General features: G+C 40.7%; 2 protein-coding genes across 4 annotated transcripts in view; one reads left to right on the top strand and one right to left on the bottom strand.

Annotated features, from left to right (window-relative positions):
- LOC115017536 (neurobeachin-like) overlaps positions 1–18,399 on the bottom strand; it is a 183,874-nt gene that overhangs the window by 41,480 nt on the left and 123,995 nt on the right. For all 3 annotated transcript variants that reach the window (XM_029446066.1, XM_029446069.1, XM_029446067.1), the window contains exon 40: positions 17,942–18,078. In XM_029446066.1, coding sequence (XP_029301926.1) covers positions 17,942–18,078 — 137 coding nt within the window. The remainder of the gene's footprint in view (positions 1–17,941; positions 18,079–18,399) is intronic.
- Positions 14,206–16,755, top strand: mab21l1 (mab-21-like 1). The gene has a single exon (XM_029446070.1). It carries the CDS (start codon positions 15,318–15,320, stop codon positions 16,395–16,397), a length of 1,080 nt encoding a protein of 359 aa, XP_029301930.1. The 5' UTR covers positions 14,206–15,317; the 3' UTR covers positions 16,398–16,755.

Here is an 18,399-nt window from a genome sequence, read left to right as displayed (position 1 = left end):
CTGTTATTCATACTTGTGGTTTCCTACACCAATGATACACAAACTTTGGAATCAAGCCACATGATGCCTGCTGAAGGCTTCTGAGAGGTTAGAAGAAACAATACGCAACTAGAAGCGTACTCGGAGAACACAGAACTCCGACAAAATGTAATGGGTTCTTCCTTGCCTATGCTACACATTATGTTTTACGTTATCCTGCTGACAAACACACAAACCGAAAACCTAACCTCCTTGGGGAAGGTAATTAACTATTTATTTGATGACCTTAAGGATATACACAGTGCGGTTTAATACAAGCAAGAATTTGCAAGTGCACGTTTACACCATTTCCCTTCACAAAAGGAGTGTACAATACAGTATCACATTTTTACCAGAAATAGCAAGAATACAGTGGATACTTAAAATAATGTTAAAGGGACATTCTACCCCAAAATCAAAAATACATATTTTTCCTCTTACATTTAGTGATATTTATCAGTCTAGATTGTTTTAGTGTGAATTGATGAGTGTTGGAGAAATTGGCTGTAGAGATGTCTGCCTTCTCTCCCATAAAACAAAACTAGATTGTACTCGGATTGTGGCGCTCAAGCTCCAAATAAAGACATTTAAAAAACTCAACAGCAATGTCTTTTTCCAGAAATCATGATCTGGTTACTCGGAATTCTTTTAATTATAGGGTTGACCGTCACTTTAAAACTGCTTGGGGGAATGAAAAGATGCCTTTGACGTCGTCACTGATATCACAGCTATATAGGTGGATCATATCCCTATTAAGGCCCTGTCACACATATCCGTATGACAGAAACGTATGCCGGCGCATACGAAATATCGGCAATAGGTTGATATAAATTAAGGGTAAGTTGTGATCGTTTGAAGGACGCAGAGGACACACCGAACACGGCAGACATACGGCCCTGTCACACAGTTCCGTATGGCGGAAACATGCCGGCGTATATGAAAATTAGCTCAAAATTTGTCAAAGTACAAATACGTCCAACTTTTCCACAGCGGTGTTGTAGCTGACGTATACATAACGAATACATAACGAATTATTATACGTATGTCAAACATATTGATAGCTTATCACTTACTTATACAAAACGTATCAGAGCCTCTGGTCAATGGAGCTGGAAAAGTGCCATTTGGTTCACGTCATGCTGATGCTGGAGAACGGCTAAAATGTTGAAGCTAGCTGTACTGTAGAAACACGTTTAATAAGTTACTCCGTCGTCAGGCATCATCTTAACATAGGGTAGGAATAGGTTATCCACTCGTTACCAATAAATTGTCTGTAGGGTTCACCGTCAGCCGACGTAGCCTATATCTAACGTACCTCTAACGTAGTCCCGTAGGTATTTACGTAGGTATTCACGTAGGTATTCATGTAGGTATTTACGTAGGTATTCACGTAGGTATTCATGTAGGGATTTACGTACTATATTTCCGAAGGTAAGTATTCACGTACGTATTCCGTATTCACGTATGTCTCACCTAACGTAACGTCTGCATATCTTATGAAGCACACGTCGGGTACGTCCGGTAATTTTGAACATGCTCAAAACATCAGCGTTCAACAACGCACCCAGCGTAACACAGCGAGCTCTTAACGAATACTACTTATACCTTACCTTATATCTACGTAAACCAGCGTGTTGCCGATATTTTGTATACGCCATACTTTTGTATATCTTATGCATTCGTTGGGCATTCGTCTGATACATTTTGTATAAGTAAGTGATACTCTATCAATAGGTTAGACATGCGTATCTGTATGTGTTTACTTTTCCGATCCGATGAAAAGTTGGACGTATTTGGACTCTGATCCACTTTCGTATGCACCGGCATACGTTTCTATCATACAGATATGTGTGACAGGTAATTTTAACTGATTTCTATATACACTGGTCCTATTTGAGTTTGTTAATGTTTGGCATATGTTGTGATGTGCCTTTAATTTAACCACCTTTAATTTGGGAGCAGATTATTGGCCTCTTTGTTTGTTATCTCTGTATTTTTTTTTACTTAGAAATCAAAGTACAGATTTATCACTTCTTTTAAGCATTCAAGCTAATGTGACCCACCTTTTGTAGCATTGTTGCTAATGGTGATTATCAGAATTGAAGTCTATTTCCATGAAATGTACTTTATGTTGTCTCCTGTCTCTAAGTAGAAACCCAATTAAATCTAACAAATAAATGATATGTGGCTCTATAACAAACAAACAAAGGGACACAACTAACATTTAAACACACACATGAACATGCTCAAGTGATGACCGCCCGAGAACCACATCCACACACATACATGTACACACTTAGTGAGCACATCATCCAGATAAACAGCTTGAGGATGCCTTCACTAAGGAGCTTGGAAGAAGGGATGCAGTCATTTGGTATGGGGTCTTTTCAGCAAGCTTTTCCTAATGGGACTTTTTCAGGGACTTGTCAGCCTTAAGATGACTGAAATCTCCCTGGCCTGAGTACCAGCTTCCTCTGGCTGCCACTGAGAGTGCCAAGCTGATCGCTTTAAATCCCACTTTTCTTTTCATTTTCTTTGGTGGTGGTGCGTGGGAGGGATAGGGGGCTCAGAGCAAGACAGAGAAGAAGAGACAGAACGAGACAAGGATGGAGAGGCGGAGAGACAGAGGAGGAGAGGGACGGAAAGAGCAAGTGGTTAGACGAGAGGGCCTGATGAGCAATGAGCGCCTCACTCGTCCTCAATTAATCTTGTCTCTCTACCTTTGCTTTGCCGCTTCCCTCAGCACCAAGGTAATAATGACACCCTCATCCATTATCCTTTTATCCTTGTTATTCACTGGGAATTGCTTAATAATATGTTACAGATTTGGCCTCCTTCGTATAATTCTTTCTGTCATTCGCAGTATATCATCTGGAAAACACACGGCCCCCTTTCAGCTGGACGCTCTTTGAGGATTATCGTGGGTGACACCTTCGGGATGCAGCCAGAATCTGGAGCATCATTTTTTCAGGCATAAAGTGGAATTACCCTGACTTATCTGTCATTGCCAAAAGCACAACAAGCCATTCAGGGCCAAAGCAAAGGTGGAACAGGTTCTTATCGGCTTCTCTGAACGAGAGGGCTTGTAAATTTATGCTAATGAGGGCCTTTTGTCATACAGACTCACCCCTTGGGGCTGAACGGGGCTTGCAGGGGGATGATAATCTGGCTGTTGAGTGCACTAGATAATTTGTACTTTATCCTCATGTAATTATATAGTTTAAATATTTTTACCAATGCTAAGCCTAAAACATGAGGAAGTGTCTTAACCATGTCTCTGGTTCTTAGCGGCGCTAGTTAGCGTGCATCTGACTCTCTCATAAAATCACCTAGGAGGAGAGCAGCGCTGATATAATTACTCTGACTTCCTGTAGCCCGTGCTATGAATCCTCATATCATTTGTATCCACCTTAGCAGGCAGGCATGAAGCCAAGCTAGCAGCCTGGGGGTATGGGAGACAACTCAGAAAAGGTGAAAACATTGTAGCACGGCTGAAGAAACAACGGAGGAGACCAGGAAAATGTACAGAAAGGAGTAAAAGTGCAGAAGGGCGGCTTTGCAGGGGTCTCTCTGCTGTCCAGCGGGATTCCACGCCATCTTGTGTGCCTGCCAAAGCAGACAGCCCCTGACAAGCTGCTTGGCGTGCTGTAATTTGACTAATTACATTGGATTAGACCATATTAATGCAAGCTGTTTTCTCCAGGGTCACTGACCCACCCAGTGTGTCCCTTGCTGGTTTCAACCTATTCGGTAAAAACAAAACATGCACAACAAAGAAAGTAGGCTTTTTGTTTATTGAAATTATAAACCTATGAACATGCATCTATATCCCAGAGATTATTTTTATAATGGTAGAGAATGTGTTTCAAAGTAACCACACTAGAGAAAGCTGTGAGATACAGCCTGTACTTTCCTGAGGCACATCATGACAGGATTCTTTGATAACAAACACAATCCGTTGCCTGCTTTCTCTCTCTACAGGGAAAGAAAAACAAAACAAGGACTTTTATGAATCTCACAGAAGTTCCAGAGTTCACAGAATTGTTTTTATTTTTACACATTTGATGAGGGTAGGGGGCTGAGGAGGGTCTCTCCACATGCTGATAACAACAGTGCAGCATTTCATTTTAGCAAAATATCAGGATACAATGAGTAATGAGGCAGTGTTTTCATGTGTGGTTTGGTCACACAATTGTTATTCTGAGGAAATGGTGTGTTGAAATGCATATTTAATATAAATAATAAAGGAGACGTCCTTTGATCTGCTTTAGAAATGAGTAGATACAATGAGAAAACCAGAGAGAATACTTATTTGTACAAAGAAGGAGGGAAACTAAACCAGCCCTTATTTGCATTTGCAAAACTCTAAAATGAATGGGGGGAAATGAGCCATAGAATATGTGTGTTTTAATACAAGTGCTCTCCCAATTGTACCAAATCAATTTGAGTTTCACACAATGGAGAGGCAGCTTCACTGTTTGTATGTGCTCCTCTGCCTTGAACATGGTGTAATAATAGTCTTAAACCAGGCGTTATAAAGACAGAATACCAAAGAGGCTTACAGCCTTAGTTTCATGAAACATTTAGGCAAAAGTTCCAAGGGCTGAGGATGATGAAAGAAGGTAAGCTTGAAAATGGGCTTCTGGGATCCACAGCCCTTATTGTACAGAAGTCACATCGAATTAATACTGAGGGCCATTTTCAGCCTTTCTTCTCCTCTGCTTTTCAGAACGGATTAAGCTATGAAAACTCATAAATTACTAAAGCACCTATTAGGCATTATGCTCACCCTTTCTCCTCTTTCCCTTTGAAAATCATTGAATGTGCTTCACTTCAAGTTGTTTGCATACTTGAAAGAAGGGCAATTGTATAAAATGTGTCATGTAAAATGTATTGCATATTTCCAATTGCACTTTAAGAAACCCATCGCTGCAATTTGTACATACTTACTTACTCTTATACACATTTAACACCATTTTCCATTGTATAACACAAAGATGTATCATTGTGTGGATCTGTATATTACATTACACTATGTTGTAGCTCAGTTTTAAGGTGCAGGACACAATATTTGGGCAGTTTAACGAAAGCTTTTGAGAGTGTTTTCACACTGATGAAGTATTGCTAGGGCTCTCTCAGGCACCACTCTTTGCTTTCTCAATGCCTCTTCAAAGAAGCGCAGGGAGTGCATGAATTGTAATTATGGCTCCTAACAGGATTCAAGAGCACCCAAACGATGGCACTTGAGAACCAGGTCGTGTGGAGTTAAACGGCTGTCAGACACTCAAAGCTCCCCAGCATGTGAACAAACCCACAAAGGCTGGATGTGTCCACTTCTAGGGCCCTCCTACCCACTTTCCCTCGCATAGGGAGAGATTAAAGATCAACTAAGGCCCCTTTAAAGACCTATACAGCCATTCTGCATTTTTACTCACTTTCCAAGTTACAAGAAGGGGTACAGTTTTCCAGGTAAGATATTAAACCTGAAAACAAGGGATTCCAAATGTGTTATTAAGAGCTGTACGATGTTGAAGATCAGGGAAAATATGTTATGTATAAAGAAATAAATCCTTGGCAAGGTAAATGAGAGCACCAGAGGAGCATATGAGGGGAAAAGCTAAGGCTTGTGAGAGATGAGGTAATTGGTACCACCTGAGAAACCAATCCAACCACAGTGTCAGATTATCTCCCCTTCAGAATAACGGAAAATATCATCTGTGCTCCCCAGACAGTTTCAATGACTCACCAGGGCACAAGACCCCTCACTACACATTCAAGAGACCACCTTCAGTCAGGCCCTATGCAACTTCAGCCCCTTCCTACTCCCCAAAAGCACCCAAAAGAACCCAACCTGCAGCGTGAAGTCCCTATGCATGACCCTTATTAAACTCCTAATTGGATTGAGAGCCGCTAAGAATAAAAATTCAACATCATTCATTCAGCTGAGATTTTCTTTAGCATTCCTTCCAGTAGTTTGCCTCTTCAACAATAACATTGAAAATCGAGTCACTGAAAACTTTTTTTTCCTTTTTCAAAACAAAAATGGGAGTATGGGCAAAACCTTTTTCACCTTTTCTTTTAAGGGAAAGCACTATTTGATTTTCACAGGGTGCAAGTGACGGGCTGAAACAAAGCCCAGCGCTAGCCATTGTGTAGCCTTTCACTGTTGTAATGGTCTTAAAATGGCTACAAGCAGGGCTCTATTCAGTGGTGACCAGGCTGCTCAGCTCTCTTCTCCATATCCAAGACAAACTCAGCACTAAGCGGGAACTCTGAGGTCAGCTGATGAGTGAATGAGGGACCGAGTTCACTCATAAGCACATGAGTCTCAGACTATCAGTGCCTGTAGAAGTTCTCAACACATTATCACTAATTATGGAGAGTAAATAGTGCCATAACAACAACATCAATCAAGTTCATTACAGAAAATAGCATAATGACAATAATTACAATAATATCTCATTAAGAAAGAGAATGAGAAACAGGGGAGAATTAATAGCAGACAGGTGTACAACACACTGCAATTATGGAACCTAAAATTAGTTCATTGCCTCGAGGCAAACAGAAGAGAACGGGAAGGTTGTGAGAGAGTGTGTGTGTGTGTGTGTGTGTGTGTGTGTGTGTGTGTGTGTGTGTGTGTGTGTGTGTGTGTGTGTGTGTGTGTGTGTCTGTCTGTCTGAAGGGGGGGTGGTGGTTGAAGGCTGGGAGTAGGACTGATAGAGAGAGGCTCACTGACAAAAAAAGGAATTGCAAATAAGCAAACAAAAATGTCTTAAATGTGTAAATTAGGGAGAAAAATAAGAGGGAAAAGCAGCTTTCCCTGCAGACTGGTGCCTTAGATGAGAAGGGAGCAGCGAAACGTGATCAAGGGGAGCCGTGGAGCGGTGCGGCAGGCGTCAAGATGAGCACTCAGCCAGCGAGTGGCAGCTTCTCCTTTTCCAGTCAATCATTCATTACAGAGCCAAGTGCTGTGGAGGAGGGCCTCCTCTTTTTGACCTATCATATTACTGCCTCTGTAAACTCCTAATCCTCCCTTCGTTAGATGGTGTCAACAGCCGACTTGCTCTCACCCTGCTCCGGCACTCCCCGCACAGACACCTCCCAAGCCCTGCCAAGACCACAGAATTGACACTCTAATAAAATCGTTTGAAATTTAACAAGGAAGAACGGCACAACTTTATCCTTCTTTTTTGGTGCTTTCATGCACCTTTTTGACTTGTTTGTTTTTATCATTAGATAGAGATTCAGAATATTTCCTTACTTATTAGTTAACTTTTCATTTTAGCATCAATTTCAGGCCTCCAAGTTCGCAGTAAGCAACACTAAAACAGTCTGACTTTAGCTCCGCTGTCTTTCATTGACTGGTCTGAGCGGCCTGCTTCTTTTCGCCTTGGGGCTGTTCCAGAGCAGGTGAAAGCCTGGAGGCAGGAACCTGCACATCAGCACTTCTTCTTCCATCATGACTCTTTCATGGGGAGCCCGTCTCTTGAGCTTCTCTGCAGCCCAGTGAGATGACTACTATAATGAGTCCAACAGATGAAAGCCCAGCAGGACAGAACAACATTCAGAAACATCTCCACACACACCGGGGTTAGCACCAATCAGGGACTGGCTGTGTGAGTTGTTATTTGGGTAAACAAAAGAATCACATGCATGCTGGAGAAATAGGAAACCAGATCAAGCATCTGTGTTTTGGCAGAGCTCCAAAGGGGAGTTTTGGAGTAGGTGATTATGATTATATCATGCTGATCACAAACAACAGCAAGCAATCTAACAATCAAGTTCATCACAAGCATGTGCAAACACGCACACAAATCCAGTGTGTGGACAGGTTTAGGTAGGGCCCCAATTTAAAGCTGACAGATACTAGATAGTAGACACTAATGGATATGACAGCACTGATTTAGGCTGGTTCTGAGTTTGGCTGAATGTGACACTGTACTAACAAAACTACCACACAAGAGTGAAGGCCAGCAAAGTTCATGTCTTAAAGACATACAGCACATATGCCTTTGTAGTGTGTTAGGATCCTAAATATCCAACCTTACTGGGAATATATATGTAAATGCGCGAGATAAACTTTGTCACGGTTGAGACAAACCTAGCACATAACACGGTTTGAGAGATGTTAATTACCATATAAAATAAGCAATTGGCATCCTGCCCCATATGTCCCACTTTTTTCAGTGAGGAAGATGGAAATGAGGTGGCGTAGATTTGATTGTGACATGCTCTCCGTCTGTGCTCCACAATGTGTGGCTTTGCCAGTAACAGGCTAATATTCAGCACAGCTCACCCCCACCAGAACTAATGAAAGTAGACAAAATGTCTCTGCTGCCATCTTTGTCTAGCATCCGCTCAGGGTGAGCCTCCCTCTTTCCCTCCTTTCCTTTTCACCTCCCCTCTTTCCCCTCGCTCTTGAAGGGAAGGTGACAGCGGCATAAAATGGTGGCGAGCAAATGTGCCTTCCATGTGGCAGCAGGGGTGGGGGTGACAGGCCAGGCTGAGGCCAGCGCTATCAGCAGTGTGTGGCTGTTACTTTGAACAACCTGGATGGTCGCCATGAAGGATCAGGGCCGAGCTGATGAGACACGAGCGGTTACAAACAAAAGCAGCTCAATAGCAAATCAAGAAACAGCCTGGACGGCCAACCATCCCCAAAAGAAAACAGTTCTTTGGTAAATTCAAACTTAGTTGTCTTAGGTGGCTTGTTAATCCTTGTAGGCCGTTTTATTGTACAGAAGTACATTTAGAAATTATTTCTAGACAATTATTTAACCAAGATGTTACTATAATAGATGTAAATAGTAGATTTAACAATTTAAGATGATTCTAAGTTCAAGGATTTCATAAATTTTGACAAACTTGTCATTTTGGGTTAGACAAATAAATTCACTTGATTCGACTTGAAATATAAGATGCACACATTTCTCTTAAAGTATATCCGTGAATAAATAAAACTACTGAACAAAGCCAACTCGCTTCATCCAGCAATTTGCGGTTGAGTCCTTCAGGGGTCTGTTCGTTAACCCTGAGCTCAGAGGATGATGAAGCAAGGGCATAAATCACAGAGTGAAACAAGGCAGACTCCTCCGATTCATTAATGGAAATGATCTGTCAATATGCTGGAGTCAATTCACACGTGTCAGCTGGGCTCAGCACACAATGGGCCAGCCAACTTATGAACTCCCAGCACCACTCCACCGAGTCCATAAAACAACTGGCATCGCCGCTGGGGAGCACCCCGAGACACCACCCTCTTGCACAGACCACCAGATGACACAGATGGGGCGAAACCAAACAAAGACGAGACTCCCTTTGTACAAAGAGGGACCCCTTTCAAAAGCCATTCATGCAACAAATTGGGGAAATCTGGCCATGCAACACTCTGGGTTTGCTCTTTTATTAGCATGAGCCTTACGTCACAGTAAGTGAAATCAGATTTATGGCTCTCTGCTACAAAGGAGGTTAAAATCAAGCACTTTTAAGACACAAAAACATTTTTTTTTAAAACCATGTTAACCAACAACAGTTTAGCTATGTTAACCAGGAACAGCATTTTATTTTGTGCCAGTGTACCAGACCATTATTTTGTTTTTACAAAACTTTGCCATCTTGCACAATAATGACCGAATCCTCAACTAAATGAAGAAAACTACAAACACGAACGATGCTGATCCATGCTTACATGTCCTCTGCACTGGAGTTGATGGATCGTTTGGCTAAATATAGAGCTAACTTTTCCAACACAACACTTTTTTATTGTTAAATCATCTTGACAAGCTTGCAAGCAAATGTAGGTTAATTATAGTTTCTATTTGTTGTTCTCTGCATCGCTTTAAGCAGCAGATAGTAATGATTATTCGTAGACACAGAGATTTATCACTATTAATATTAGTTACAGGTACTGCAGGGGACTCCTCCATTTTATAGTAGAAGCATCAAGCTTTAGTACTTCCAAAGGCAGCCCATCAGTTAGGGAGGTTTGTTTCCATGTAGGTCATTAAATATGTGCACATAGCCTCTCTCTTATTAGGCCTTCTGTATTTTTTCTTTTCTTGTTCTTTCTCAGCTGCACACCCTCGCTGCTGCAGCAATCTGCATAGAGGGACATTTGTCATCATTAGCCTTGCTCTGACAGTTGGCACCCGGCACCTCAGATCTCTAGGACTGGCAATTATGAACCCTTCATCCCTTATTTAGGCAACATCTCCTAATTTTATCACATGCTTCACCAGCAGCATTTGATTACCAACAACCCCAAACCTAGAATATGCCACCAATTCTTCCAGTCCCTTTGTGTTGTGCGTGGATGTATTCCTACTCTGAGATCACATGACATGTGGGAGAGAACTGTTAATCTGAGATTTGAAATTACTTATAAGACACAGGGGCTGCGAAGAGGACTGTAGATGAGCATCATGGGGTCAGTGGGCAGATGATTACAGCGCCCACCTTTAGATGGTAGACATCTCGCAGACATTAAGATTAATCACACTGCTGCTGCCGCTGAATGGGTGCTTTTTTTACGACAGACAAGGTGGAAGTCGGACTTATAGTCTTCTTTGATTAATAAAAGACAATGAAAAAGAACTGCATGTTTACAAATAATCTAGTCAAGTCTACGAAACCAAATTATAGAAAACTACAGGAAAAAACATAACGAGTAAAGAAATAATAAACCAGCCACAATCCGGCCCCAGTCTCCAACACACCCAATATTTAGCATTGTCTTGTACAACTAAATACAACGCTTAGCTGCTTGCTTATAAAACCGGTGGAAAGCATTGCACCAGCATATTTTTACAACACTCAAGTGCCAACTGCATAACCTGTGCAGGAAGAAAGTGCACTGAACACAATGTCAGCCTGTATCTTCCTTTTGATAAGCAAACCACACATTTTCTGGATCGTTATTTTGGCAAACAAAACTGAATTGTTTTCATGCTAAATTCATGCAAATACATGCATGTAATTTATCACAAGGCTGACAAGCGTACCATATTGCAGAGGGGAGGGGGTGAAGGGCCAAATGAAGCTGAGACAATCAATTAAGTTTGATAATTTACACTTTTCTCCACCTCTCTGTTTTCCTAAAAAAATGTTTATATCATGCAGACAGTATGGTGTTTTCTGTGTGTGTATGTATACGCTATGGAAATGGTTGAGAGTGAACAGAGCCTTCAGAGTTGATCACTAGAGGGTCTCTGAGAGCTTCTGGCTATATGGTCCAGCTTCCTGACTTCTCTAAAGCAGGCTGCTAATACACAGCGGAGAATAATACTCATGAATGGACACAATCCAAAGGGGGTCCTCAATGAGGCTCCGGGCCCAAACATTAACTGGCCTCCAACAGAGATACCATATTGCTTGGAATAATAATGTTCTGTTATTAAAAATCCCAATGACAATTTCATTTTGTGACAAATAAATGTATAGGAAAAGTGTCAAAGTGAGTGGCTATCCCATGAGATTAAAGTATATTATTTCTCACAGTTTGAGAGCCAGTGTTGATGCCACTTCTGTAAAGTGTCACTGCTTTTAATCTGATTTATATAGAAACATGTCATCCTATTAAGTCCACTTTGATTAATCTGCATATTAGCTTGGGAGCTAGCTGGTAAACTCCCTTTGTATGAGACATGGCTTGAAAGTCTCTTTTTCAAAACTAAATGACCCCAGAAATGTAATGAAAAAGCATAAGGCAGACCTTATTTGTTCTCATGTAATAGGATTATTAAAATAATAAAACGTCACCCATAATTAAGATACCAGTCAGCGGATTGCTGGTCATAAAGGTCTTGATCCAGCTTTAAATCAGCTAAATGTTACACTTAAATAATGTAATTAACTATTTTCTTTAATAGTCATGAGGTACTGCAATAAATTAAATGGAAGCTTAAAGACAGCATAAATGTTACTGTATAACCTTTTGTTTATAAAATAGAGTTAAAGCCAGAGCCACAGAGGATAGTGTTGGTCAAAATAGTCAATAAACTTCTAGAGCATGGGTTTTTTATTTTTCCCCAGAGACTCGCTTTTTCAGAATATTATTATTTTTCAATAAATGCTTGAGGCTACACACTGTTTTGTACATACAATAAAAAATATTTTACTAAGACTTTGCTCATTTGTTTACAAACACATATGTGTTAGTAATATATATATATTAATAATGCATAAAGCCTCAAGGATGAAATATAAAATAAAGCAACATACATTTAATGACTTTGGCTTCAATTAGTGGAATATCATTTCAAGTCACTCAAAGCATGTGTGGTGTCATCAAAGGGCAATTTTAGCCATCAGACAAGCACCATTGACCTTATGCCTGCCGATGTTAACAGGACCATCAGTCTTGCTAGAAGAAAGGAAAAAGAAAAATGGAGGACAAAAAATGAATAACTGTAGAGGCATGCTTTGGAAACAAAGAGGCCTTGAAAACAGGGTCACATGCTTGAGCAAAATTAGGGGAAGTAGAAGTCATTGTATTGATTTACACAATCATGCATGCATTTAGCTGGGTCAGAAATAGGCCTGTACTGGAATCACAGCCCCATATATCACACTGGAGGGCCTCCAATAGCCTAGTGGGATAGCGAATGAAGCAACAAAGCTTGCAATGTTGTAATGGTAAAGATATGGGTAAGAAGATTTGATTGTCTTAGGCTAGACCTGGAAACTGCTGGAGTCTTGGGACTGTAAAGCAGGTTGAGTTACTGTGAGATCTGTGCAGCCACATGCTTTAGATTAAGAGGTGATAATCTCAATGAAAATCCCCCCTTCTATCACGCATACGGATGGTCTAAGGCCGGAGCACAAACTCAAGAGGTGCAACTGGATTCAGAGGTATCTGACTTGGAGCAAGATAGCCTGGAAAGTGAGGCTAGTCTGGTTTCAATAAAAGGCAAGTACCTGCTGGGCCACAGACAGTGGGAGAGACCGAGAGAAAAGACTATCAAAGCCTCAGAGGGCAAGAGGCTGTTAGCTACCTCTCACCACATGAAAACCTTCCATAATGTCCTCCATATCCTGCAGAAATATGTCAATGTGAATTTATATTTTTTTCTTGTGCAATTTATTCAGAGCTAAATGTGATAAGAACTAAAATAAAGACCTAAACGTATTATTTGTTTTGAGAATGAACCTGAACATGTAGACCTCCACCATGTTCTATAATTAGAATTATGAGGAAAAAAGACACGACTGCATGTCTGTCATTTCTGCCTGGTAACAGTGTGACATTATCACTGGGGTTTGCCAAGAAGCCATGGCAGTATGTCCGTGTGAGGCTGTGATGATAATGGGAGTCACCTATCTATCAGGGTCCTTGCCTGCACACACGACACCTCCTGCTCAGCCGCATCCATGTAGTGAGTCAGAGCTGACGAGCGCCGCTTTGCCCTCATAATGTCTGGTCGTATGCAGTTCTGACTACAGCAGAGATGAGTGTAAATGCCTTTGTGTTCCTTATCTGATCTGTGCAGCATTATCTTTTTGAAGTCCTCTTCAAAGCATGCACTGTACCTTGTGAGATGGAGTGCCAGTGCAATGATGAGAGCCAGAGAGGGTTTAGTGTGGATGCAAGATCTCTTTATTGTGGATGACTGTCTGTATCAGACCAGCATAGCACACTAATACATCCTGGGACTTTATATACAGTGATTAGCCAAGTCGATCTTGATTGTTAGAATTACTAGCAATTAATGCTTTTTATCTAGTTTTCTTTATGTCTTTTTTCTCTTAAATATTCAAAGTATGTTTCTCATGCTATATCGTTATTGTTAAAATATCCTTAACAATAACAGGTAGAAGAATACCAATGTATATTATTCACTACAATTTAATAATGAATTTGGCATTAAAGAAAACCAAAAATATTTTTTTAAATCAATATTAATTATTAATATAATTTAACAATGATAAAAGTACATACTTACACATTTACTCTTTTACACATTCTTATTTATTTTGGCATGGTAACACAATAACACATTGTAATGTATAGTTTAGTATATAGGTTGATGTGCTTTCAATGTTGAGCAATGTAAGAAAGAAATGTATGAGACGACAACTGTTACACATATATATTCTTTATTTTTACAATATACAGTAGCCTAAATTAATTCAACGTCTGGAAAATACTGGCGTGTGTGATTGTTGCACCACACATCAGGCTGTTGCCACACAGTAAAATAGCAAAACAATATGCATGGTAACACAAAAGCGAAATGTAAACTCAATATATAAACTCTCTATAATTAATGTGTCAAATATAATCGCAATAGCGCGATATTTCTTTTGTATCTTTTAGGGACAATCCTGCTCAACAGACTGTCGAATTTAATTAAACCTTAAAGATCTAAATAATAAACGGTTTCATATATTGTATTAATATATGGCTTCAAAAAACGAAACGCACAAATAAGCCAAGCCTGATGAAATATTAATAATATTTGCCGTTATTTTTTAAATCCCTAAATTACTACATTCTAATTGTAATGTATCTGACGAGCCTTAATAAATTAGAACCAGTACACTGGAGGGAAAAAAAGGACTTAAATAATATGGCAAATATCTAAGTTTTATTATCCGAAAACATAAATACTTTAACAATTCTAAATCCACCTACTGTTTCATATATGATTCAATAAAGCGAACTAAAAAACAATAGATCGAGTCCAAGAAAAAGCAACGTAACGCAGTGAAATTGCTGTTTTTTTCTTCTATCCAAATGCGTAGGTGTACTTCCGCTCCTCGATATTCTACTACTACCTGTACTTTTTACTTGTATATAACACCCGGGGATGAATTTGTTTTCGATAAACTGGGAAACGGTGACGCACCGGATAGCGATTGGACATCTTGGTTTCAACTCCTCCCTTATAATAAAGAGTGTGTGTGTCTCCTGTTGTAAAACACAGCAACACCGGGCGTCTGCGTCAGGAGGGCACACTCCACTCGGCGCACAATTACGCGGACTCCTAACTGGCACAGTGATCAGAGACAACCAAAAGGCATTTTTTGAAATGGACTTTTAAGCAGGCCATCCTGATAAATCCGAGGACTTGCTTCGTGCACTTCCACGCAGTTTACGTTACAACAGCTGTAAATGTTATGATATGATTATTACGCATGTGCTCTGAGCACAGCTTTAAATAGTTGCCTTATAAATATACTTTTTTTTCTTTTTAAATAGATTTCTTTCTTCTCTAAAATTGGCTCCCGTACAAACAGCCGCGTTGGATCCCTCGGCTTACTGCGAGACTCCGGTGTACAACCCGGATCTCTGCCCAAATATGATAGCCGCCCAGGCAAAGTTGGTGTATCACCTCAACAAATACTACAACGAGAAATGTCAGTCTCGAAAAGCAGCCATCTCCAAGAGCATCCGGGAGGTGTGCAAGGTGGTGTCGGATGTCCTGAAGGAGGTCGAGGTGCAGGAGCCCCGCTTCATCAGCTCCCTCAGCGAAATGGATAATCGTTTCGAGGGACTGGAGGTCATTTCACCCACAGAGTTCGAGGTTGTGCTCTATCTGAATCAGATGGGAGTATTCAACTTTGTGGATGACGGCTCTCTCCCGGGCTGCGCCGTGCTCAAGCTCAGCGACGGCCGCAAGAGAAGCATGTCTCTCTGGGTTGAATTCATCACAGCCTCCGGTTACCTCTCGGCGCGCAAGATCCGGTCGAGATTTCAGACACTGGTGGCGCAGGCAGTGGATAAATGCAGCTACAGAGATGTTGTCAAAATGGTCGCTGACACAAGTGAGGTGAGGTTGCGCATTAGAGACAGATATGTGGTGCAAATCACGCCGGCTTTCAAGTGCACTGGGATCTGGCCACGAAGCGCTGCACACTGGCCTCTCCCTCACATCCCCTGGCCGGGACCTAACCGAGTGGCAGAAGTCAAAGCAGAAGGTTTCAATCTTTTATCCAAAGAGTGCTACTCTCTGAACGGCAAGCAGAGCTCAGCAGAGAGCGACGCCTGGGTCTTGCAGTTCGCCGAGGCCGAGAACCGGCTCATCATGGGTGGATGCAGGAAGAAATGCTTGTCAGTCCTCAAAACGTTACGTGACCGTCACCTCGAACTGCCCGGACAACCCCTGAACAACTACAACATGAAAACTTTGGTTTCCTACGAGTGTGAGAAGCATCCCAGGGAGTCAGACTGGGACGAGAACAACCTCGGCGACCGCCTGAACGGGATACTATTGCAGCTTATTTCATGTTTGCAGTGCAGAAGGTGCCCGCATTATTTCCTGCCTAATTTAGACCTGTTTCAAGGAAAACCTCACTCTTCTCTAGAGAATGCAGCCAAACAGACTTGGCGACTGGCAAGAGAAATACTGACCAACCCCAAAAGCTTGGAGAAACTCTGAGGTAAAAATATGTTAGTTCACCTCGTCTTAACACTTGTGATAAAGAGGCCTAACGAGCTCATAAACGGACAGAAACACATTGCCAACCAATTTGCAAAGTCTTGTGAAATGTGACTGTCCTCTGTCGTTTAATATGTTTTGGCCTAGCCTGTTTTGATGATTTTTATGACCGTTTAGTTTGCCATTATCCCCGTGCACCTTTTGGCGGTGTCAATATTTCAGAGCAAATTTAAATTATTGGCTACCATTAATCCAGGAGGCCACCTCAACAGTGGTTCTTGTCTCTCCGTGCCACACGGTTACCTAAATCATAAATTTCCTTAAATGCTTTAAAATAAAGCCCCGTGAGAAACTTTGGGAAAAAAATAAAAACACACATCTGTACATTTTATACTGTAAATACATTCATAGATTGTGATTCAAGTGGTCTGAAATTGTGAATGTTGTTCTGTGACACGTAAATAGGATCCACCTGTTTAAATCTACTTCTGAACTTTTTCTTTATCTGGTAGAAGCGTTATTAATTTATACTTGCATCAGTGGTAGTCTGATTCATCTGTTTCAATGGACATTGTCTAATTTTTGAAAGTTTACATTTTGATAGGCGTACGACATTTGCTACATTGAAAACATTCCATCAATTTACTTGAATTATTATTTAAAGTACTCGAACATGTTTTGGTTGTTGTTTATCTCTACCATCCTTAGGCCTACATGATAAAAAAAAAAGAAAATGATAACATATATATAGTATATATATATATATATATATATATATTACAGTTTAATTGAAAAAAAATGCACTTGAAATACACTGGATTATAACATCTGTGATCTGATTTTTTTATTTCTGTCTTTGATCTAATTTAAAGAGCTAATAAAACGAGCTGTTTTATATTTGTGTCCCATTATGCTTTTATTAAATGTTTTTTCGACAGTAGTGAAGTAGGCCTAATGCTTTATCTTTAATTTGGGGGTTTCTGGCTCTTGTAGCTGTTTTATGTGGATAAGTGTGACACCTACAAAAGGCACATAGGGAAAGAGGAGGGAATAATTTCCATACACAGCATTTTAAACAGAACTACAACCCTGCCGACCAGTTTGTATTTGTTTTAAAGCACAACTGCCTGTGCAATAAATTCGCGTGCATTAGCTGGCTGGCTGTGGATACACTGTCACCACGGTTTGATGGTTGAACCTGCATGACCAGTAGGCCTCAATTATCATCATATAATATATTTTTTAAACGCATTAATAATCCAGCAAATTGAACACACACCAAAGAGAAATCAACCGGGATTTACAACAGCATTCTGAGCACAAAACATTAAATAATATAAAAAAGCGAGGCAGAGCGTGGATCGAGGCGCAGCGGCCCTCACATTGGCAAATTCGCGCTATTTTATTTAATACCAACAATTGCGTATTTAAAATATAATAAATGTTTATAACTTGTAGGCCAGTAACAATTTTTTGTATACACATGTCGAAGCCAAACTGTCCACTTTAAACTTGGGCTGCACACTTGCTTGCAGGTTACTTACCTTTGAGTCGACCCTTTTGAAGGCAGGGTCATCCTCGTCCACCTCGAAGTAGATTTCAGTGGTGGTGATGGACAGAGTCCCCCGGGCCACCAGGACGGGGGCAACAAGCTGGGCCGGGCTGCTCAGGACCACTGGGCCTGCAGTGTAGAGGGGACAGCCATACGCTGAATCACCAACATGTATACATTATTAGTTTTAAAAAGTGAGGCTGAGATTAATTCTATAAAACCAATCAATGCGATTACACGGTATTCTATAATACCAGCGGACTGTTTGCATTAAACTGCCGCTACTTATACACCCTGCGCTTATACATATTCAGGAATTTAAAATACAATTAATTATTGTGATAGAGGCAAATGTAATGCGTTATAACACCTCCGTGAAACTTTATTTTATTTGTTTCTAGCCTTTATTATTCATTGCGCCACAAAACAAAAGGCGTTTGAACGCATTTC

Source organism: Cottoperca gobio, chromosome 13, assembly GCF_900634415.1.
Source record: "Cottoperca gobio chromosome 13, fCotGob3.1, whole genome shotgun sequence".
Lineage (NCBI taxonomy): Eukaryota > Metazoa > Chordata > Actinopteri > Perciformes > Bovichtidae > Cottoperca > Cottoperca gobio.
This window is presented reverse-complemented; position numbering and strand designations above follow the sequence as displayed.

Coding starts and splice junctions, on each gene's coding strand:
- mab21l1 (XM_029446070.1), top strand. CDS start 15,318: ATGATAGCCGCCCAGGCAAAGTTGGTGTATCACCTCAACAAATACTAC.